The following is a 24415-nucleotide window of genomic DNA, read 5'->3' as shown; positions in this document are numbered from 1 at the left end:
ATTTATTTCTTATTAATTGTTTTATTCTTTTTGTATATTATTAATGCAACATTTAAGGTTTGTGTCAACCTTTTTCTCCTCCTTCTCAACCTTAATCTTCACAGCCTAATGAAGATTTTCGAAGTTTTTGGTATAATGTATTAATTATTTCATTTGATTCATAATCCTTTAAAAGGCCGCTTAAATAATTGCTTTTATGCCCAACTTGATCAAAACAAAGACCGTGCAATTTTTCAAAGATATGACAAACATTGGTTCCTGCTCCGTACAATATTTTAGATAAATCTTTTGGTTTAAAAACCTTCTCTTTAGCTAAGAAGTGGATTAGATAATTTTTACTATTAAAGCAAGTTTCATGGAATCTTATTAGAATGCAAGCGGCATTTTTGCCTGTCATAGACAATATACCAGCTAAGTCACTGGAGCTAAAATGTACATTATAGAAATCATCTAAATAAATGGTTCTGTTCCCATCGTTGTCATAGCAAGCATCGTGAAAATCCTTCAAAGCTGAAATGGCATTATCTTCCGCTCCATGTAAAATGTTGCACAAGTTACCTATCGTGAAACCATCTGTGTCGTTCAGGAAATCATTTAAGTACTTATTTGATTCTCCGAAACAAAAGTCGTGCAGCTTCTCTAAGCCATTTGCTGTACCGCTCAATAAACTGCAAAGGTCGACTGGCTTAAAGCCTATATTATAGAAATCTGCTAAAAGTTTCGACTTCTCTCCTTCGCCATTAAAACAGACAGCATAGAAGTTTCTTAAATTGGAGCCAGCACGAATGCCGCCCCTACATAATATGCAGGATAAGTTACTTGGTGTAAAGCCAATATTATAAAAGTCATTCAATAGATTGCTTCTCTTTCCTTCACTATTAAAGTAAACATCGTGGAATTCATTAAAAGCATCTACAGCTTTGGCCCCCGAACCACTCAAAATACCGGATATATTGTGCATTGTAAAATGGTCTTCCCCTTTTCCCTTGATAAAATGCTTTAAATTTCGTTTTTTCTTTCCTCGCTCATCAAAAAAGGCATCATATAAATCTTTGAAGGACTTGGGGGCGTTGACTCCTGCTCCACTCAGAATACTTGACATATTAGTTAGATTTACTCCTTCCTTCTCAAGTGTTTTTAGGTACTGGGTTTTCTTTCCCTCTGCGTCGAACCAAAGGTCACATAACTCTTTAAATGCCTTAGAAGCATTCAATCCGCCACCATGTAGTATACTTGATATGTTAGCAATGTTTACACCTTCGTTTTCAATTGCCTTCAGTTGCTTAGTCTTCTTGCCACTTTCATCAAACCAAATGCTATACAGGTTTTTAAAAGCCTTTGGAGCATTGGACCCTGATTTACTTAAGATACTTGACATGTTGGATAGGTTTACTCCTTCCATTTCCAGACTTTTTAAATATTTAGCTTTCTTTCCATCTTCGTCAAACCACAAGTGGTATAGGTCTTTGAAGGCTTTGGCTGCATTTGATCCTGATCCACTTAGAATACTTGATATATTGGCTAGATGTACTTCTTCATTTTCTAGAGTTCTTAAAAACTGGGTTCTATTTCCTTGGGCGTCAAACAGCAACTCATACAACTCTCTAAATGCTTTGAAGGCACTAGATCCAGATCCGTGTAGAATGTCGGATATGCGGGCCAGACTTATATTTTCATTTTCTAATGTTTTCAGGCATTGGGTTCTTTCTCCGCGGTGATCAAACCACAGGTCATATAAATCCTTGAATGCGTTGGCAGCGTTTGAACCAGCCCTGTGTAGAATACTGGATATGTTTGGCAATTTAATACCTTTGCCCTCGAGGGTTATTAATAGTTTCGTTTTTTTGCCGCGCTCATCGAACCACAGATCATATAATTCCTTAAAAGCCTTGGTGGCATTGGCACCTGCTCCTCCCAGGATACTGGATACGTTTCTTAAATTGATTCCTTGTTTTTCTAGAGTTTTCAGATACATCGTTTTGTTTCCTTGCTTATCGAACCAGGTGTTGTACAAGTCTCTAAATGCTTTTGCAGCATTACTCTTAGCCTTGCTCAAAATTCCAGACAAATTGGACAGATTTATGCCTTCTTTTTCTAAGGTTTTCAGGTACGTCGTTTTAGTGCCCTGATCATCAAACCAGAGGTCATACAAGTCCTTAAACGCTGTGACTGCTTTTGATCCTGCCCCATTCAAGATACTTGACATGTTGGGTAGGTTAACTCCTTCCTTCTCTAAAGTTTTCAAATATGTTGTTTTGTTTCCTTGTTCGTCGAACCAAAGGTCGTAAAGATCCCTGAAAGCTGTCGCTGAATTTGGTCCTGCTTTACTGAGGATACTAGACATGTTCTGAAGGTTAATACCTTCGTCTTCCAGCGCTTTCAGATATATTGTTTTATTTCCAGTTTGGTCAAACCACAGATCATAAAGATCTTTAAAAGATTTGGCAGCATTTGATCCTGAACCACTTAAAATACTGGACATATTCGACAGATTGATGCCTTGATGTTCCAAAGTTGTTATATAATGTGTTTTATCTCCATTTCCATCCAGCCACAGATTATACAGATCTTTAAAGGATCTGCAGGCATTGGTATAAGATTTATCAAGAATGCTAGACATACTTGCTGTCCTAATTCCATTTTCTTTCAGAATTTTTAGAGTTTTTTCTTCAATTAAATAATCGAGGAACTCGTTATAAGCAGGAGTTCCTTGCTTTCCAACTAAGTTTTTAGCAAACTGAATTTCTTCGCTATGAGTTATATCTCCATCGATTCTTGGTTTTTTTGTGGCCATATCACCATTATCCTTAGCGGAACGTCTCTTTTTAGTTGTTATGTTGTTTATTTTTGTTTTCTGAACTGAACTTTTTTTTTGCGATGTATCTTTCCCATTTTGTTCAGAATTAACATCTGTAAGATTCTTTTTTTCTATTTTCCTTTTTTTATTAATAGATGAACTTCTTTCTCCTTTTGAACTAGTTTCGCCTTTTAAAGGCTTTGAAGAATTTTTGCCTAGAAAATTAGAAACTTGTTTAAGTAAATGAATTGAAAATTTCAAAATTATCATACCCGTTTTTAGGTCTCCTTTTTTCGAAGCACCCATTATCAACAATTTCGAATCAGATGTTTGCTCCACGTGAATTTTGTGTCAACAAACACAATCAGGTCAGGATAATGGCCACCTTGAATATAAATTACAGTTACCAATCCTTTAAGTTAATTAGAAACATTTCCTTCGTCCTAACTAAACTTGTTTACGAATTAAAACGCGCCTTTATTTAAGTAAACTGATTTTCGTTTTTGTTTTGATTTTGATTTGCTTTGCTGTTGCTCGCTACACTTACTCTAGTGTTACCAGACGGTATTCGACAATCGCAAGAAAATACTAAAGGATAGTTTTAATAAAACAAAATAATTATGTTAATTATATATTCAAATTATTTAATTGGTAGTTTTCAATAATGGTTTTCACATTGATAATGTTATTTGAAATATAAGAAGAAATTTATGATTTATGATTAGGTTTAACAAAATATAATAAACTGGCTAAAAAGGTAATAGTTTGTCTTTATTCATATATTGTCTTTGAAAACTTGGACGCAAAAGTAACTCAAGAAGAAATAAGTCAAAATATTAAAACCCATTGGTATTTTTAAGAGTTTGGTATTTTTCGAGCGGGGGCGTATTGGCTGGACTCACCTGCGGTCACACTGGCCAACCCACCACCTCGCTTAGTTGTGTTTTCGTCTTGCCTTTTTCCACTAGTCTCTCTCGCGAAGTAGTTGGAAAAATCAGTTTTGCAAAGTTTTTCGCTGGGACCAAAAAGCTACATTTTCCAAGAACCGAAGGGAAATTGTGCTGATCGTACGTGTGTGCGTGTGTGTGTATGTGAGAGAGTGTGTGCCATCGATCCTGCAAGTGTGTGTTTTGTACGCGAGTGTGGGGCCGCAAATTAAAAGCAATACCACACTGAAAACCGACACAATCGCACACGGAAAAGAACAGTTTAATTCAATTACAAGTGAAATTAGAGTGAGTGCCCGATAATTGTCAACTGGCCAGGTGGACGGAAAAGTCGGCGGTGGTGTTACGTGAAAATTCCGGAGATCGTCAAGGGCCAGAGAATCACATTTAGTGGCTGGCCAAGAGGGAAAGAAATTGATTTTCCATTTTCCACAATTGCAATTGGAAGCAAAAGCAAAGCAGAAGAGAGAAGAAAAGAAAAGGGGAGAGCAAGTGTGCGTGCACGAGCGAGAGAGAGTGTGGAGCACGAGGGGGTGTACGAGAGAGAGAGTGTGGGAGAGAGCAGCACTTCCAGGCGTCGCATCCTCCTCCTTTTTCGCATGCAATGAATATTGTCGGGGAATATGAATATAGCTCCAAGGATATGCTGGGCCACGGCGCCTTTGCCGTCGTCTACAAAGGACGTCATCGCAAGGTAAGAAAAGCTACTACTCTTCCAAACAAATAAATATCTTCCATACATACGGCATGAGTAGGTATGTAGAGCCTAAACAATTCCGTCATGTTAGTAACCTGTTTTCCCCAACGTATAATTCGTTGTTATTGTTTTCATTTTAATGCGGGGCTTGGTCGCATTTGTAAATAATACAATAACAAGCCCCAACGTTATTAACAATGCGCCATTGTCAAAGGTAAACACGCAGAAAGCACCAAGAGCCAAAGAACTAAGAGCTTAGTGTCTCAAAATATAACGAAAAATCAGCTGATCACAGTGCAGGTGGAAATATTAAGTACACAGAGCAAAATTAAAATCTTTAGTGGATTAAGGGAAAAAACCAGCAAATTATGAAAAATTCATAACTGTGCAATTAAAGTTTTTATTATATATACCTTTTTTTACTATTCTAAAAACCGTCTACCTGAATTTTGAAAAAAATGTTTATGACTAGTTTCCAGAACATTCATTTCTTTTGATGTAAACGAATGCAGGATAAATATCTTACCTGTTGTAACATTTATGACTTAGTTTTCGAGAAAACAACATACATCTGACGTAGACATTTCACATTATAAAATACTTTTAAAACAGATTGAGAATACATTTTTACATATACTTTAATCATGAGTAATTAAATTTTTCTTACTCATTTATTTTATCCCATGGTTTTTTATAATTTTTCTTATCAATTTTGTATGAATTCCGACCCACTGTACTGAACCTAATAAAATTGCCAAGCAAAATCGCAGCCCTTTTTTCGAGGGCTTTCAGGCATAGCTCCATTTTTGTTTTCTTTAAAATAATTTGCGTTTTGCTTTTGTTTATTCTCCATTGTTGCCCCCTGATTTCTAAGCAAAATTTGGGAGCCACACGCACGTGCGATTTATTTTGGCGATACAAATAAAATACGTAAACACCACTGCGTATGATAAACATACAAACATACATCGAATTTATATACATGTATATAGATATACTTATGCGCGGTAGGAGTGTGTTGAACTACTTCAGGGCCATTGGAGAAATAATAGAAGTAATGGCGCGTGTTGGGCAGCAGAAGGGCTGTGAAATTCCTCTGGCATTACAAAGTAAACAAATTAAGCAGTATGAATATGTAAACACTGAATTAGTCGCAGATGGCCTACTAGTTTAAACTATCAACAGTCTAGTACCTTTGATTGATTTCCAAATAATCAGTAAAATTTGCTGCGAATATTTAATTATTAATATAATTACTTATCCTTAAATCACGCTTATTTAAACGCCACAATATGATCTGTTAATGGGAAAATTATACGCTGCAGGTCAAGCAACTTTAATCAATTCCATTTTAATAACAAACCACCGAAACTGGTCAAAAATAGTCAACGCAAAAAATAAAAATCCTAAATTGCTGGTCATTAGCATGAGTGCTGTGTTTTGCTTGGTTTTCATTCAGTATAAAAAGCAAAACAAAACAAAACAACTGAAAACACGCAAAGTGAAAAGCTCGAAGCGAAAAGTTTTTCGAAACAGCTGCCAGTTATTGCATCAGCTGATTTCTGTATCCATTAAAAACACGCACCTACACACCACATGTGTTTATCTCCTTAACGCCAATATATAACACTCATATGGACAATATGCTGTTATGTCGACCAGTTGTATCTCATGCATGTCGCTCAGTGTGTTTTTCTTGAATTTTTCTTGCTTTCTTGTTTTTGTTAGTGCAACAAAGCGAAATACAAAATAAATATGTAGCTCTTATCAACTGAGTTGTTTTGTTTTCTTTTCTAAATTGCTCAAGTTCGTCTCGTCCGTAAATGAAATCACATTATTAATTGCAAATGCAGTGTGACAACAACTACAATGGCGTTACAATAACAATGGGACAATCGGTTCACACGTAATCCAGACATTCGTCTCAACTCGTCCGTCTCTTTCTATTGTTGTCAGACCCTCTCTTTCTGTCATTTTGGATTGGACGTTAATGGCTTCTCTATCTTTCTTTTGGAAAAGATTTTTGACTTCTTTTTCACTCATTTCTTTCGCGCTACTGGTCGTTAATCATTAAATTGAAATCCTTATGTCCTTATGTGACTTGAAATTTTCTGAAGCAAATAGTATGCGTCATTTGATAAACTATGCTATTTCCTGTAAGCTATGCTACCTCTTTTCTTTTGTTATATCTGAATGTATATATACTCCTATATATATCATTTATGATGTTTCAATCCACTTGAGCTCACTTTTGCCGACGACAGTGGGAATGTGAGTTAAGCTGCGCTGAGTTCACTTCCCGCACCTTTCCTTTTGTGGCCATTTCAAGTAACTGGTTTCGTGGTCCGCCAGTTTTCGATTTCTTTCCACGACTTAACGCTGCCGTAATCACGTGGGTTACTTAAGCCGCTCGAAGGACAAGGTATCGCGAAGTGCCTGTCGCTTGTGTCTCCAAAAGAGTATCATTTGCCTGCACGTGCTTGGAAAAGGCGCTAAAAATAGTGAAGCATGTGCTGCTTTAAAAGATACACACCGAAAGATACTCGTACTTGCGGACAGAAAAGGAAATCCTCATCGGAGGATCTGCATCTACTCCATTCGAGTCCGCATCCAAAAATAAACATTGACAAACAGCTGCAGTGCCAAGAAGCGTCTGGTAGTTTTCATTGCATCGTCATGAATGAATCCATCAATCTTTATCTGGCGGATACGCTTGCATGTGGAAAGCCAGACGACACGTGTTTCCATAATTCACCGAAGCGACCGAACGATCCGTTTTATCGCCAATTGTATAAGTTGTCGACGGCGGCGGAATCATGCAAAAATTACGTTCTAAGCGTGTAATGTTTATTGTGTATTATTCGGTTGTATTCCCCTATTCCCCTTCTAACATTGCGCAATGTGCATTTTGCATATTCATACGTTTTGTTTGTCCATAAAGCTGAAATGCAATGGCAATTTGCATTTGATTTTGTCGCCGCTCTTCCACTGCATTTGTTGCATTTGCCTGCGAAAATGCGTCTTGACAAAGTTTAAACTATTAAGCGTGATTAGGGTTGCATCTAATCGCCGAGATGTCAAAATACTATAGTAAGCCCTTTAAATCGTTGTATAATATAGCTCCTGGGCAAGCCCCTTATAGAAATGATAAGAGTAGTAATATATGTAGATTTCTATCAAAAACGTGTAAATTGTTTCCTTCCATTGATCAGAAATCAGTGGCTAAGTTTCAACACGATTTCTCCAGTTTTATTATTTGGAAACTGATCTGATTGTGTTTTATTCACAGTTGAAATATACGGAAGTCCAATGTTGGGCAACAAGTTCGAAGAGAAACCCACTCTATTAAATCAAACTCACCTTTCCCATTTGTGACGGTGGGAACAACAGGCTAAACACGTGCAGACCAAAACAAATCGAAATTAACGCTTATTATATTCGGCAAAAGCCGCCAGACATCTAGCCATCATATCATAATACATTAACCTAGGCATTTCTCACGAGAAACTAGTTTGTCTTGTTTTGTATAGCTCCAGATCGATGGTATTCTATATAAATTAGCCGGCTGACTTGTCATCCGATCGGGCGTGAATTATGCGGTATTGAAGTAAATGTTTTTGCGTCGCAAAAAAATTCGAGAATTTCCGCGTGCTGTTTGCTAAGCTTTGCGGCAATGAGCAGATACATTTTCACCCGCCAAACCAGTTGAAGTTGTTTGTATCCATCAGATACTTTGGCCTGGCCTCCGTTGATGATGTGCTGCACTTCATTTTTCACTCGCTTTTGTCTCTGGCTTCACTCTTTCTCGCATTTTCTGCGCAATTATTATCACATTCAGCCAGCTATTTTTGGCCAAAAGAAATGTTTTCCTTTTTTTTACTGTTAGTTGAGCAAAACAGCCAATTTGACTTGCCTTATCGAGCCTCCCAGTTCGTTGAACCATTTTTTGTTGTTGGGTGTGCGTTTTTGGCAAAATGCTTAACCTGATGCTGCTGCGTTGCTGCCCCTTGACTGGTGGACTTTGAAGAATTGCAGAAATCCCTGGGATCGGAGGTCTCGCCTCTGAATTTCCATTTTCCACCGACCAGGTGTGGAGCAACTTTCCCATTCGCTTTTGACACAGTTTTCGCTTGCGCTTCGTTGATTGAGGTGATTGGGTCAAGAACTGCTCGGTTTCCGCTGTCCGCAGACCCCAATGGTTTTAATGGGTAATCTAATCTGGTTCGGTCTTATTTTCTTGGACTAGAAGGTAAACAGAATACAAGGCAGTGACGTAAAGAGCCCAATATATTTAATCAATTATAAGAAGACTGGACAAAAATTAGTCATTTTAAAAATTGTTTCGGCTTTCTTAACAAATAATTAGTGCATTATTATACGCTTCTCAAATGGGAATAAAAGTGAATTAATACCCATTTAAACCATTAAGCTTTTCTATGCGATTCTCAAAATATCTAGCTTAGGTACTCGTATCTTCCTAAGTATCTTTTACGTATCTGAGTAAACAAAGCAAAATGGATCATATGGTTTCAACTGTTGATAACATAATCTTTTCTCACTGACCTGATCCAATTGCCTCTAGTAATCTCGCCAAATGTCAGAGGCCATACCCCATTAAACACTGCCAGATGGTTGGCAACAAGTGCAGTTGAACTCGCTTGAAGATAGGCTCAAGCAAACAAAAGTGCAGGAGGCTTGTTATCGGTCAGAAGCTGTAAGAATCGCTTGATTCATTGCAGTTAACTGAAATAAATAAGAATGCAAATTGTATAAATACATCTGCGAGTGCACAGTGAAAGATTAAGTGCGCGTGGAGGGAACATATCGATTATCATTTGCCATTCAAACAACTCGTGTACGTCGCCTGAGGTGATTCGATATTCTAAGGGTGAAACCTATAGAATGTCTGGTCATATCTACACCCAGTAGTTTGTATGTTTCAAGGGTATTTCGACTAGTAATCAAATTTACAGCAGCACTATCTGCTACGTACTCAAATATCTTTTATTTACTGGCTAGTTTAATGATAGAGTTATTAGCCATTAAAATTATAAACGAAGTACCGCAAATTAAACTCCAAACCGGACTTTAGTGCAATTTATATTACCAACCCAACTTTAGAGCATCATAACTTTTTTAATGATCTTGAAAACAGAGCTCCGCACACTTCACGGTGGGCAGAGGATAACTCCCAGTCGACACTTCGCTACCAGACTAACCACTATCTGATGTGTGTGCTTCCTTGTAGTAGGCAAACTTGTTTAAGTTTACACTTTCGTCTTTTGTAATGAGTTTTAGCCAGGGACGGACGGCGGAAAGAGCAAACCCAGACAAAGAGTCATTGTCACCTGCTAAGTTGAAAGCAAATAAGGCGACCACATCCAGGGCAACTCGAAACGAGTCGCATGAATCGGAAGGTGCAGTCAACGACGTCGTTCTTATCAGTGGGGCGTTTCAACCAACCGGTTAAGTGGGCTTACCTGCCATTCCCGGCCAAGTTCGTCACTCCGCCGGCCGAGTAAACAGTCTTATTCACCGCAATTAGAGGCCTGCTCCCCCGTCTTTTGTCCGCCCGCCGGTTGAATGCGTTTTTGCGTATCTAATAATAACATTTAACCGAGCGAGACCCACCAATGTGTTGGGGCCCTCGTCCCTCGCCTTCTGGGGTTCCGGGAATTTGCATTTGCCGCATTTCCTTGTTTCGGTGCCTGCTAATTGAAGCAGGCCAAAGACATTTGCTCAAGGAGAATGTAAACATTTGGAAGGCAAATTTATGGCCGCAGCTGTATGCAAAAATTATGGGTTTAGATATAGGCAGATGAACTCCATGGGAATATAGTGCTTCTCTCAAAGACAGAGGTTAGTGATCTGGATACCTGAACAAATCTGGCATTTTTCACTAGCTAATGAAACAGATCATGTGTTTAAGGTTTAAGGTATAATCAAAAATCAAGTATACGTTTTTCATTAAAGTTAACTAAGTTAGCCAATGAAATCTAAACCTGAACGAAAAAATACGTTTATAAATATGAATTTAAGGAAGAACATGTTTGTACCTTCGCTATCGCTTAGAATGTATGCAAATAATGAATAAATTTAATGGTGCTAACTTCATACACAAAGCGTCTAAACTTGGCTCTAGGGTAATTGACCGATAAACAGTTTTGTTATTTTGCTAATTAAAATGTTTATATAATCTTAAGCGCCATTACTTTTTGGTGCATTCCAAAACAAATGCGAAATGGAAAATGTTTATCCTTTTCGCATTCGGTTTTGCCAGTTTTGTGTCAATTAAATTCCCATGCAAATAAACTGAGTCATTGCGCTGACTTTGATTCGTAATTGGGCTATAGCCGTTCAATGACTTTGTTGTGAGTAACTCCCGATTAAATATTAATGAAGTGCATTTCATCCGCTGTTACAGAAACACATGCCGGTGGCCATCAAGTGCATCACGAAGAAGGGACAACTGAAGACGCAGAATCTGCTCGGCAAGGAGATCAAGATCCTGAAGGAGCTCACCGAGCTGCACCATGAGAATGTGGTGGCTCTGCTGGACTGCAAGGAGTCCCAGGATTGCGTCAGCCTGGTCATGGAGGTGAGTTTGGCCCGAAACACCATTTAAAAATCCACATAGCGAAGCGAGAAATTCATAAATATTTAATGCTTTTATTTTATGGCTAAAACGTGTGTGATTCACTACACATGATATCGTATGGGGGAATTGCAAAGCAAAGTGCACGTCGACCAGTTCTACGTCATGTCCCTCCCCCTTTAGACCTCCTTTTCTTGGCCAGAATGCTACGCCATTAATTGCGGAAGTTGCGAAATGAATTCGTAAACAGAAATAAAGTGAGAATAGAATGGTAAAAGCGATTTGCGTCGATTGGCTGCCACTTACTTAATAATGCACACGGTGGAAATGTTTATACTTTAATTCATAGCTTATGGAATATAGTTAAAATTATAATGGGAATCCTACAACCGGGTTAATTAGACGTATCATTATTATTTATTATTTTATTTTATTTGTAAATTTAAAAATTTCACTTGTTTAAAAAGCAGACAGTTTATCCCATCTGTGCTAAATTTGTTCTATTTTGTTTTGATTTTACTGATACCTCTTTGTTTTACGATTTCTTAATGTTTAATACGCAGTTTATTTACTTTAACAGAAGGCAATAGCACATTGGATACCTACACTTGTCCATAAGTTTGTTCAACTCAATTTGGGTTACAGGTGTTCGCATGCTTATGGCGCGCACTGTTTATAAACAATCTATTATCTTGAAATTAGGTCAAATGCTCGCGGCACGAGAATTAGCTTCCTTTGGCGAGTTTTGTGACTGATAAGATTGGATAGGGTTGTTTTTCTTCTAAATACCCTAGTTCTCAAAAGACTAGGAGGAGATCTGGAGTTATTTGGGCTTATTATAATAAATAAAGTTAATGCAATGATGTTACATTATAAAATGTTAGTAATATGCCTTGTAAGGAAAATGTATGTCACAGTAATTGGATCCAAGTGCCTGTAGATCAGTATCTGGTATTCAAATGGTTTTATTTTAAAATTTACCATTTTAATAATCAAATGGGTGTTAAATTTGTTTCCAGAATAAACCTACCTACGTTTAGCGTATTTACGGAAAACTTTAGATTCAAGGTAGCGTGTTTCCAAAATAGTTCTAATCGAAATGAAAACTGTGGGCTTTTGTTTTGTTGTGAGTTTGCCTTAAAACGCCACACTGTTGTGGCCACACGATTGCATGTCATCATCATAGGTGGAGCAGAATCGAGCTGACGGGGTGTACGATAGCGATAGGAAGGGAGTGTTTCGTTTCATCTGGTGTGTATTGTAGTAGTTGGTACACATTCGATCGCCTGACTTTGGCCTCATTCGCCTTGTTTGCTTTGTATTCTAATGTGTTTGCCACCGGAGAGGCAGAGGGATTGTAATCAGTTCGTTTTCGTGTGGTTGGTGAATATTTATTTGTTCCGCGGCCACGTGTTATCCCAAGCCGCCTTTCCCACCATTTTGGCTACTATTCGTTCATCAGATTTGTTTATTTATCTTGCCAATATATTATGATGTGTTTATTTGGTGCTTAATTTCGTTGTCTGGAGATAGGAATGTGATATGAAGAGAGGGTTGGTGGGTGGATAATCGAGGCTATCAGGTGTTATCTTTCAGGAAGCTTAGGCTGTATGTTATATATTTTCGTAGTTAATGATTCAAAACACGCGTTTCCTTTTTTACTATGTACAATAATTACTTTTATTGTATTTTGGCAAAAGTCTAAAGCTAACAACTAGAGTATCTAGGGGTTACATTAATTTAAGTGTTGCGATGGAAATTGATTTTGCATCTAAAACTACTACAGTGCCAGGAGTTTTGGTGCGGGATCCCATCTACCGAGTTTCCCTGAAGAACAGAACGCTAACCTAAACTAAACTTAACCTACTCCGACTAACAGCTAGAATCTAACAACGGATTCGGGTCAGTTGTTGTGCGGGAAACAAAGTAGGCGAGAATATAGTTAGGCTAGATACCGAGTCAAAGTAGTTAAACTAATTAGCCATATACATACGTGACATATAACTATTTATAATCTATCAAAAATGCCGGCAAAATGGAAATGGAAATTGTTTCGAAACTAGAGGAAGATAGGATTCTCTCTTCATCTTCGATCGTTTGGTTTGGTTTTTTGGAAAGTTTTCTTAAGCTAGCTTATTCAGTGGTATCTCCTCTGTGGGATGGACCTGATCCTTTGGCTCTGGTTTGCTAGTGCGGCAGCATTTGGTTTTGATGCCGCCAATATCCTGGCGGCAAATGAGTCCGATGACGATGCCAATCACGGCCAAAACCATGATGCCTAGTGTGGGTAAAATCGAACAATTAGTGAGGTTTTGTATCACAGTAAAAGGGGTATAACTCAAACCACCATACACTTAAATATAATTATATGTAATTTGGTTTAAAATAACAGAGAAATAGCGAGAACTGCTCTAACCATTTCATTTGGTTTAGTAGTGAGGCATATGGTAGTTGGTGTTATAAAACTTAGACGCGAGTTGTACTCACAGATGAGCAGCGTGTTGATGGCCTCCTGGGAGATCTGCACCTGGTTGGTCTGGTTCTCGGCAGGCGGCTCCACGCTCACTCCGCTGGTGCTGGTCTCGGAGCTGAGGATTCCGGCTTTGACCAACTCCGTGCTGTTCTCCATTTTGGCCCGATTGCGATTGGCTAGTTACGAACAATGGGCAAGAGTAATAGCCACGTTAGCAAGATGACATACGAGTCACGGGAAATAGCTCACCACTTCTGGGCGGTGCGGGTGTGGAGGTAACCACTGGCTTCACAGTACTGGGCGGTTCAGAAGTCCCCTTGAGCGGCGGCTCCGTGGGATAGATGAGGCTGCCGTTGAAGGGGGTGCCCAGCACGAACTCGTAGCAGCTGATGTCGAAGTGCAGGAAGCTAATCGTATCGATGGAGGTCAGCAGGCCGCACAGCTCCTCGATGTTCTGTTGCTCCAGCTCCGGCAGCTTCAGTTTAATTATTTTTGTTAGCGGCGAGAAAGCTTTCGTATTGATTTGCTGTCGGAATGGAAAAGCGAGAGCGGGACGGCTATATAGTACTGTGGCGATACTGTGGGCAAACACAGCTGTTTTGGCTGCAACTGCGCCAACTATCGATAGAGCGATAGCTGAGAAAGCAATGTGCTATCGCACTTTTGGCGCGCGATTCTCACCTGTTTGAAATCGTTCTTGTTCAAGCGCAGCACCTCCAGGCCGCTCATGTTCTGGAACGTCTGCTCCGGCAGCTCCGTCCAGCTGCAGTTGACGCAACTGAACTCCACCAAGTCGGGCTGATTCAAGAAGGATCCGTCCAGTCGCTGGACTATGGTGTTGTTGCTCAAATCGAGTAGCGTCAGTTCCTTGGCCGCCGCAAAGGTGTTGGGATCGATTTTGGTTAGACGGTTGTTGGCCAGCCGCAGGCGCTTCAAACGCTCTGAGCCCTGGAAGACCTACAAGAGATACAATAGAATACATTAAATACACCATTTAAATACAAATTATTTGTGCACTTACATCCTTGTCTATGCTGCTGATCAAATTGTGATTCAGATTGATTTCCACCGCTCTGGACAGATTGGCAAAATCCTCCGGCCTCAGTTCGGCAATCACATTGTGGCTCAGATCGATGATGGCCGCCGTTTTGGGCAAGTCCAGAGGCACATGGGTTAAATGGGCATTGGCACACTGAACGAACTTGAAGTCCTCCAGGCAGAGGCAGTTGCGCGGGCAACTGGGCTCCAGGACATGGTTGCTGCGTCGTGGTATGTCTGTAAGAAAAAGTCTTCCTTAGCCTTTTGATTTCTGAATAAACATGCGCTTGTACTCACTAAATATTGGTCGAAATGTGGTGGTTGTCGATGTGGAGGATGATTGCGGCATCAGTCTATTTTCTGCTGTCTCCGGCGATTCCTCGCCTGTCGTTGTATCACTGTAGTCATCATCGCTGTAATCCTCGAGCGGATTGGCCTCCTCACTGCCCGCTGGAGCGGCATTTGTGTGGCTGATGCTGTAAGAATAATCATTAAATTAATGCTTGTCTTGAACTGAATAAACCAACAGTATGCCAATTTGGTTTTTTCCTCGACTTATAAAGCGTTTAACGTTTCTCAAAGTATTCTCATTGCTTATGAAGAAAAACGCAGGGCAATTACAAACGAATTCAAACGAATGCGCATTTCTGATAGAGCAATTACTTGACAAATACGTAAAGTTGTTTTACCAAAAGCCAAAAATTGTCAATATTTGGCTTTAGATTGTCGCTGGCTTCTAAACAGAACGTGGTTACATCACTCACGTCTTGAAGGCGAACACACCTAGCTAATTTGTCCTGAAAACGCTCTTGACCCATTTTGTTATGACCACGCCATAGCCACACAGAAACATTCGTTTTCCCCACTATCATTATACGGCTATTGTTTATGTTTGCTCCGCGAAAGAGCATGAATGAATATACTCACATGTGCGAGCAAACATTCAAAGTATTTCTTCCTACAGTTGTGGGCACAACGATAGCCCTTGAGTTGATACAAGACTTTAAAATGCTATTTATTCCATAATATAATTATTGGAGTAAAGTAGAATCAAATAGAAAGTGCTTTTAGGAAATGCTATTTGAGGTAAAGAAAATTTATAAACCACAAACATGGCTTTGTAGTTTGTTTCGTTTGAGTGGCCTTACATTGCCGAAACGTGCTGTAGCTATTGAGTAAAAAGCACAGATAAAACCAGTTTACTTCATGGCAAAAGAGACAACTCGACCGGTTTAAGTTTACGATTTCGTTCACTCTCACTTTTAGTGTTTTGTTTTATTTTTTTGCTGCCATATGTAAGCCCTCTTCATTTTTTCAACTGGCTCGCCTGATTCTAAATGGTTCGTTATCCTTGTATTCGGCGATTTCAGTTCTGGTGGGGGTTTTTATTTAGAAAAAGGTGGAAATTGGCTGGTAGAGTAGTTCAAGTGAGTCTTTGGACTGCCATTTAGAGTTCTCTTCAATTGCGTGACTTTTGAGTGAAGTTTCAATGGATGTTCAGGTTGAAGAGCCTCGTCAATCCGTAAAAGTGCCAAAATGAACAGAACGAACTACATTAGAGGGTCGAATGCTTGAGGAACAAGTGCTGATATGGGACTATTAATTGATATATACTCCTACCGGATAATAAAGATATATTTATCGAACGTTGCGAATTGCCTTCAAGCTTCAGCTGCTCGCCCGAGTTAAGTTAATGGCTATTACGAAAGATCTGTAAACTGTTACTAAGCATGACGACCTAGTCGAAGTAATTCCCTTGACTACTTGAATGAAGTGACTAAAATTGGAAGCGGCGCACTTGAAAGCACTCTACTTTGACATTTGATTTCGAGTGGCTAAAAAGGCTCGTAAAGGCCCGAAAATCAATAGGGAAATGGGCTTAAGTGCACTGCAAAAATAAATCAATACAAACATTTAAAGTTTTCAAGAACATGATGTTATATATTATTTATTACATAAATAAATAGATTTTTATGTGTAATTTACAAAATAGGAAATGGTTAAATCACATCGGAGCTATAAATTTAATTAAAAAATCGGAAAACCGAGACAGTGGTAAATTTCAATGTCTTTTGCAATATTGCTTCGATATTGGCTAAGAAATTCACAACGCTGAGCAAACAATTTGATAAGGAATAGCGGTATAAATTATCGGACAACCGGGGAATTGTTATTATTTTTATCAGATTATGCGATATGATTAAGTAGAGTGTAAATTCGTGCACCTTATATATATTAAAGGCGGCAATTAAGAGCGGTTGCCGTGGCCTATCAATAAAAAGTTGCTGTTTTTTTTTTTTTTTATAACCCCATGCGTGAGTATTCCATTTGGCATTGATATCTCAGTTGTGGGCGGGTCAAAGTCCCGTTACTCGGCGGGTTCACCTGTCGTTATTTCGATTTGAGTGAATTAATCACTGCGAATGTTGCTAAACGGAAACTTTGCCCCGTGTCTCTGCTGTTTCGTCTTTAACGAAGAGTTTACTGATTTCTATAAATAAATGGATTACTTCTCCAGCCCCATAGGAATAACAAATGTGGTTACTTCGCATATCGAGATCTGTAAATATTTATTGCAATTTGATTTTTACCTCACGCTTAGCAAAAATATCAGCAGTAATCCCAACTTGTAGTACACGTGCATTATTATGAAATATTTGTTTATTGATATTTGTTTAGCTTTGTTTTCACTGTGTCCTCAAGGCGTGTTGTTAATATATGTGTTTATCTCACGGTTTTCATTGCATTTTCGTCGGTTTTGCCAAACTTGATGTGGAAATTTTCAAGCTGAAAATAGATTTTATAAGGTGTTAGGGGTCTGATTTTGCAGCGCTTTTCTGTTTTCACTTTGCACTTTTAATGTTCATCTGTTTTGCTTTGAAATTACAGCTTCAACGTTGATTAATACCCATTTACATCTGCCGGCTTACTTTTGCCAAAAGTCAAATAATTATTTTTCACTCCGCTCGCACAAACTTTTCCACTCGCTGCCGATTCTCAAATGAGCAAAAAATTCGCCAACCATTCCCATTCCGTTCGACGGACTGAACGAACAGGTGTGTGTTGTGTGTGTGAGAGAGCTCCAAAGAGCGACCAATATTATCTCTCTCCCTTTATCTCTCTCTTTCCCCAACTCTCTCATGTTAAGTTTAATGTTTAGCGGTGGTTATCTTATCAGTTTTTAATATTTAATTGCTGTGTCTCATCCCCTCGCGATTTCTACTTAGCTTTTAACCAACTGCTGACTTATTAATCGATGTATTAAGGCTTCACTCTAAATAATATCAATAACTTTCAGTGAAAACTTAAAGATCATACTTCATTGTCAGACTCTAATTTTAATCGCCGTAAATGAAACCTAATCGCCTGGGTAATCTTATTTTAATTAATAAACATTACATCACATTATTAATTAAAATTTCAGACAATAGCAAAGTCACTTGTCTAATTTTTAAAATAATATATTAAGCAGCACAATTGGAAACACAAAGAACTCTTTAAGCCGGCTTGTAATAATAATAAAATTAATTACACACTTGTCCGATTAGAATTAATGCCGATCGTAATGAACTTTGCTTTGGACTTGACTTATAAGTCGCTCGGCCTGCCTTTTGATATGAAAAAAGGGAACGTTTCGCAGTTTATTTACATAATTTGCTGGAAATATGTGAAACACTGGGCTGATTCATACCGATTCAATTGGACGTGATTTGAGTGATAAGTTTGTTTGAATATTTGATTTAGTCGGTGAAAAAAGTTAAACTCTTGTTTTAATTCCGTTTCTAGGTCTTTGTGTTGTGATTGCGATGAACAATGTATAGCGAGCGTTGTTTTTATCGCCTACAATATGTTGACCTTTAGTCCACTGCGCTTACTTCGAATGACTCGCGTCGCTTTCTGATATTCGTCCGATAATATATGTACTAAATTAAGTAATGCACTGGGGAGTTTTCTCATTGAATTTTACTGAATGGTATCGTATCGCGTTGAAATTTCCCTTCAGGATTTGCTAACTTGGCTTTTTGTTGTCGCGCGATAACGTGCGATTCATGCCACCGTCGATTTCAGAATGAGCTGCGAACGGAACCGCAGAAGCAGCGAGCTCAAAATCAGAAGTTGAGAGAGCGGCTGTGGAGAGTCTTCTCTTAGCTTCCAAAGCGCTCTCTTCATACTTGATTCTTCAAAATAATATTTAGAACTCAAAAAAAAAAAACAGAGAAGCCCATTAATTACGCAAGTGCATTTTCCAATAAATCGCTTACTCATGGGCACTTGCTGCCGGGAAATAATTGGCATTGCATAAATAAAAAATAAATTAAAAATTGTTAAAAGCCCTAGAGGAAAAGCCCTCTTCCCAGCGAGTATTTCCCCCCGTTTCTTTCAAACTTTTACTTTTATGTTTGCGTACTTTGCATGTCAATGACTTTTTGTTTAATGTTCTTTTCTCTTCGCTTCTCTTCGGCGATTTTAGCGATTTCACAAAAAGCGAGTGCAGTGAAATCTTTTGTCATTTCAATTTGGCTGTTTAATTGCCTAATGTTGCTTTGTTTGCTCATTAAACTGTAAGTGGTCCATATAGTTTCTCATGGAAAACAAAAAGTCCATAAAAATGGATAGAAATGTTCGCGGCGCACATAACGTTGTTGGTTTTTGGTGGTGTGTTCGCGAGGAATTCTATAGTCATGTCTTTGATTGGCGGCCTCAAGGTCAAATATCGCAAATCCTTTTTGGCAACTTGCTCAGGCCCAAAAAATAACGGCATTTTGGAGAGACAGGGGTTCTCTTCATTAACATTTCAGCGAGGGTTGCTTTTAAAATTCTGCAGTATCCGGAAATTCTATTTCTATTTTTTCTTTTTCGAATATTATGAAACTTTTAATACAATATTATGAACCCCATTATCAATAATCGTAAATTATGAAAAATTCACTGGAGTAATTTGGTATTCTTTAAACAACAAACTGTTGGCATTTCAAAGGAATATGACAAGCAAGTGTATTTTAAATTTCCAAGTGTAAAATCCCCTAACATAGTACAAATTCTATAGGTTACTTTTACCCCACCACATATTTTTCTCCACATCTGGTGACATAAACCGGAACTGAACCTTTGTTGCACAACCGACAAAAGAAAAGCAGCTGGCTGGCTGATCCATAAACATATTTCCCTAATTCCAGTTCTTGATTCAGAAAATTGCCGTAAATCATATTCGCTTTGACCTTGCCGTTTTCTGTGATTGTCTGGGACTTGCACAAAAGCCGAGCAGCTGAAAGCTAAAAGATGGAAAGACCGACTGAATCAAATCTCGGGGCTCTTGCATTTTCGCACTGATTGGACTTAATTCGTTTGCATGGGTTGCATTCTGCTTTTGAGGTCTTTGGGGTCCCAGAAGATTTATATGCGCGCCGAACTCTTGACTCGTGCTTGGCGTGGGGGTCTCTCTTAATTTGATTTTCCAATCAGCCCCACTCACGCTCTTTCTCCTTGTGACTTTCTCTTTACAGTACTGCAATGGCGGCGACTTGGCGGATTATCTGAGTGTCAAGGGGACGCTGAGCGAGGATACCGTTAGACTCTTCCTCGTGCAACTAGGTGAGATTCGAACAATCTATATAAGGCGTAGTCCTAACTAATATCTTGAAATCATTAACATAAATAATGATATTAGTGTAATTTGTGTAACTGTATTAGTGTAACTATGTACATTCAACTTTTTCCGCTTTGAAATCGAAATTGGAAGCTATAATACAACTTTCTTTTGTTTCCCCCATTTCCAGCTGGTGCTATGAAGGCACTTTATACCAAAGGAATTGTGCACCGTGATCTCAAGCCACAAAACATTTTGCTATCGCACAATTATGGCAAAACATTGCCAGCTCCATCGAAAATAACCCTGAAAATTGGTAAGTTGTGTATTAAACAAAAGTACATATCCACCTAAACAAAGAGTTTACCTCTGATGAAAGTTGACATGTAAAAAACTGGTTATTTCTATCTTACTATCTTTAACTTTTCATTATTACAGCCGATTTTGGGTTTGCGCGTTTTCTGAACGAGGGGGCCATGGCGGCCACTCTGTGCGGCTCCCCCATGTATATGGTAATTAAAAAACTCACATCATTCGAAATCTGAAATATAATACGATATATTTTAATTCCAAAGGCGCCCGAGGTGATCATGTCGCTGCAGTACGACTCGAAGGCGGATCTCTGGTCGCTGGGAACGATTGTCTACCAGTGTTTGACTGGCAAGGCGCCATTCTATGCACAAACGCCCAACGAACTGAAGTCCTACTACGAGCAGAATGCTAACCTGGCACCAAAGTAAGATCTCCTATATTGGCTAAAACACAAGAAGACTGCTAACCCTCTTTCTTTGAAGAATTCCAAGTGGCGTGTCGCCGGATCTGAGGGATCTGCTGCTATGCCTGTTGCGCCGAAACTCCAAGGATCGCATCTCGTACGAGAGCTTCTTTGTGCACCGCTTCCTTCAGGGCAAGAAGGCGGCCGCGTCGCCAGGTGAGCCTAGTCAAGCAGCCAACCTGCGACGACGAGTCTCTAAGAGTGGTGTTCTTGCAGTTGACATGCCACCGCTGGGCGGCACACCGCCTGCCAAGGCCAAGAGCCCCTTGCAGCAGCAGCTGGAGCAGGAACTGAAGCTGGTCAAGCTGGCCGAGCAGCAGCAGAAGGAGCGCGAGGAGCAGGAGGCCCAGGAGGACGAGAACACGGGTAGGTGTTACATTCTCTCCAATCAGGGTTCACTTAACAAGCACAATTGCTCAATCGCCCAATGGGCTCATTATACAAACCGCCTCCTTTTAACAAATGCTCACTTAACTTGAAAGCAGGTGATAACTCTTCGAGAAAATACAGAAATTAACACTCTGATTTTATTTACCAACTTTGTGTTAATTTCAAGAGCGGCTCAATAAAACGAAAAAGTGTGCCATATTAAGCATTTAAAAGTTTACTCAAATTAGTTGCTTACGACATAAGCAATTGATAATTGGAAATGTATAATAGGAATAAATAAGACCAAAATTTAACGCTTCTTATTTTACGTTTGTAGTGTCCGTCGTGGCCAATCCGGCTATTTGTGCCACCATCACCAACGTGGGTGTCCTGTGCGACAGCGAGAACAACAGCGGATCGTGCAGCTCCCACGAGGACTCCGATGACTTTGTGCTGGTGCCCAAGAACCTTCCGGAGGACCAGCGCCAGGGTCTGGCACAGGCACAGGCCCAAGTCCAAGCCCAGCCCGCTTCCGGTGGCCAGCGTCCACAGCAGCAACAAAATCAATCCAGTCCGCCACGTCCCAGCAGTCTGCCCATCTCTGAACCCAAACCAGTGCCAGCTCCCGCACGTCGCCAGGTGGCCAGACCCGGACCGTTAACGGTAGCCACACTGGGTGGCCAGCAGATACCCCGGTCGCAGCCAATTAGCGTGAAGCAACCGCGACCGGATCAGCGCAAGAGCAGTGTGAGCAGTGACATTAACTCGATCTCACCGCCGGCGGTGCAGTTTGCGATTGGAACGCCGCCTACGCGAATGCGTTCCGCCTCGGGAGGATCGCTTTCGGAGACACCACCGCCGCATGCTCCGAGCACATGGCAGGTGTCGCCAGGACACTCGCAATCGCCGTTGCGCCGAAGTGGCAATAGCTCTCCAGTTCTGCCGTCCGCAGCGCTTACCAAGTTGCCCACTTTGGGCAGTCCCACAATGCTGGTGGCGCCGGGATCACTGGGCTCGATTGGATCGGCGGGCAGTGGATCGGAGAACAATAACCAGCATCACATGCTGGGACCGCGAGCTTTTACGCTGCCCGAACTGGGGGCCACTGGTGGGCTGCACAGTCTGCTGGACACAGGAGCCGGCGGTGGTGGGGAACCACATGCATTCCAGGCCCCAGAGCTCTCCGAAGAGACGCTGATGGATCGCGAGCACAACGAGACACTGTCCAAGCTGAACTTTGTGCTGGCCCTCACCGATTGCATCCAGGAAGTGGCCGATTCGCGTTGCGCACCGCTCTCCACCTTCATGGTAGCCGGCAGTCAGTCGGCGGCGCAAGCAGCGTCAGCGGATGCCCAGCAGATACCGCCGCACGCACCTGAGCACTGCAAACGGGCCGAGCGCCTGGTGCTGCTCGTCCGGGGACTCCAGCTTCTCTCGTCCGGGATGAATCTGGCTTCCCAGCAGCTGAGCAACGGCCAGCTAAAGCCGTCGTCCAATGTGAAGAATGGTGAGTCAGGCGATTAGCTTATTGCGGCCACATCCTCTTTAATGCATTTGGTTGACCCTTAGCTTTGCTCACCATGAACGCCAAATACCGGAGCATGCTGTTCGAATCGAAACGACTCAATGGCAGCGGACTATTGCAGAAGGCGAATGCATTTAATATAACGGCGGACAAGATTCTCTATGACTACGCACTGGATATGGTAAGCAATTCTCTGCTCCATAGTTACCTTTTAACTAATGATTTGTTAACTCTTTTCAGTGCCAGGCGGCTGCTTTGGATGAGCTACTGAAGAATACCAAGAATTGCTTTGAGCGTTACAACACGGCACACATTCTGCTTCATTCGCTGGTGCAAAAGTGCAATCATCCGCAGGACAAAATGCTGCTGAACAAATGTAAGTCACTACTTAATAACTTTGGAAAATGTAACAAATTACTTAATAATTACTAATATTCCAACAGATCGCGATGCCGTTGAGAAGCGATTGAGCATATTGCAGCAGCATGGCTACATATACATGACGGATGAGAATGCTTAATTACTTGGGCAGAAAGAGCTTTATTCTAACCATGAAGCACCGGCAATCTTCACAACATCAACAACATTTCCTTAAGTTATTCACCATTTTCGTTGGGAGTGCAAACATGTGATTGAAACAAAAACTACACTATCCATACATAGACATACCGACAAATAATTTAAAAACCACCCACACCTAATTTCTGGCGTTCACAGTTCCCCAAAAGAAAACAGTCCAATGTAAATAGTTTGAGCTATGCAGATGTATGTAGTTTTTGTTTTTCTATATAATTTTTTGCCCGCGCGGCAACCATAATTGTTAAAGCTTATAACGAGTGCAGATGCAACATGAATAAGGGCAGATAAGAGTCCATATAGTCGTAAGATAACCATAAAATTATATATATGTTAACATATATATGTACAACACGAAAGCTAACCAAGCAAACCACATTACATAACGTAAAGGGCAATATGCAAGCCAAACTCAGTTTAAATCTATGTTTAAAGGAGGAAGCGGGGGAACCCAGATCCATATATCATGTGCTAGAATTTCTCCGTAGTTTTAAAGCCTACTTTCTTATTTAACAATCTAATATACCCTATTATACTAGGTGTTGGAATTCATTCGTAGCATTTTACGAAAGACTATGCTATGAACACAATAACGATGCGCTGTCAGTAGCTTCCAGGAGAGTATTTACTTTTGTATGTGTGACTATGAATCGTTGGCTAGCGCAATCTTTCGTAAAACGCTACCAATTAATTCCAACACCTAGGATTATAAACATACCATACAATATTTATGGCTGCACTACACAAACATGTTTACAATGTGCTATGTTCATAGTTTTTAGTTAGGTCTTTTCTAAAACAACTTTAAAGAGGTATTTAATTTTATGACAAGAAATTTATATTTTAAAGAAACTTTTTAAGTTTTTCTACAAGCAAAGCCCACAAAACTTTCGAAAAAATCTATATATGTATATGGTATACAAAAGAGAGAACACACATAAAAGAGTGTATAAAATGAAAACGAAACAAAATACCGATTTGAACTAATAAAAAGTACTAAGGAAAATCGTAGAAATCTCCCTGTTTTCAGTTTAAT

The 24415-nt window shown here is 40.0% G+C and overlaps 3 protein-coding genes and 1 long non-coding RNA gene across 7 annotated transcripts; 1 reads left to right on the top strand and 3 right to left on the bottom strand.

The window, feature by feature from the left end:
- Window positions 1–12: 12 nt before the first annotated feature.
- On the bottom strand, window positions 13–3832 carry LOC26535793. Its single transcript, XM_015194849.2, has 3 exons — window positions 3700–3832; window positions 3070–3182; window positions 13–3012 (listed from the first exon to the last, which is right to left on the bottom strand). Exons 2-3 carry the CDS (start codon window positions 3101–3103, stop codon window positions 92–94), a joined length of 2955 nt encoding a protein of 984 aa, XP_015050335.1. The 5' UTR covers window positions 3104–3182; window positions 3700–3832; the 3' UTR covers window positions 13–91.
- On the top strand, window positions 3749–24390 carry LOC6533927 (serine/threonine-protein kinase unc-51). 2 transcript variants are annotated; one of them, XM_002094591.4, is made up of 12 exons: window positions 3751–4438; window positions 10866–11039; window positions 20052–20139; window positions 20325–20450; window positions 20573–20646; window positions 20710–20870; window positions 20929–21065; window positions 21126–21275; window positions 21616–22785; window positions 22848–22984; window positions 23044–23179; window positions 23247–24390. In XM_002094591.4, the coding sequence occupies exons 1-12, from the start codon at window positions 4349–4351 to the stop codon at window positions 23321–23323; spliced, it is 2520 nt and encodes an 839-aa protein (XP_002094627.1). In that variant the 5' UTR covers window positions 3751–4348; the 3' UTR covers window positions 23324–24390. The 2 variants fall into 2 exon arrangements, with proteins under 2 accessions (XP_015050332.1, XP_002094627.1); XM_015194846.3 differs by having other exon boundaries at window positions 3749–4438; window positions 20929–21275.
- On the bottom strand, window positions 5321–10859 carry LOC120321421. Its single transcript, XR_005561027.2, has 2 exons — window positions 6991–10859; window positions 5321–6933 (listed from the first exon to the last, which is right to left on the bottom strand). It is a non-coding gene; the product is annotated as an uncharacterized LOC120321421 (long non-coding RNA).
- LOC6533928 lies at window positions 12691–18615 on the bottom strand. 3 transcript variants are annotated; one of them, XM_015194847.3, is made up of 8 exons: window positions 18239–18615; window positions 17139–17334; window positions 14845–15023; window positions 14531–14784; window positions 14191–14466; window positions 13759–14035; window positions 13524–13685; window positions 12691–13314 (listed from the first exon to the last, which is right to left on the bottom strand). In XM_015194847.3, the coding sequence occupies exons 2-8, from the start codon at window positions 17189–17191 to the stop codon at window positions 13160–13162; spliced, it is 1356 nt and encodes a 451-aa protein (XP_015050333.1). In that variant the 5' UTR covers window positions 17192–17334; window positions 18239–18615; the 3' UTR covers window positions 12691–13159. The 3 variants fall into 3 exon arrangements, with proteins under 3 accessions (XP_015050333.1, XP_015050334.1, XP_002094628.1); XM_015194848.3 differs by having other exon boundaries at window positions 18423–18615; XM_002094592.4 differs by lacking the exon at window positions 18239–18615 and adding an exon at window positions 17478–17614.
- Window positions 24391–24415: the final 25 nt, after the last annotated feature.

The sequence above is a fragment of the Drosophila yakuba genome, chromosome 3L, assembly GCF_016746365.2.
Source record: "Drosophila yakuba strain Tai18E2 chromosome 3L, Prin_Dyak_Tai18E2_2.1, whole genome shotgun sequence".
Classification (NCBI taxonomy): domain Eukaryota; kingdom Metazoa; phylum Arthropoda; class Insecta; order Diptera; family Drosophilidae; genus Drosophila; species Drosophila yakuba.
This window is presented reverse-complemented; position numbering and strand designations above follow the sequence as displayed.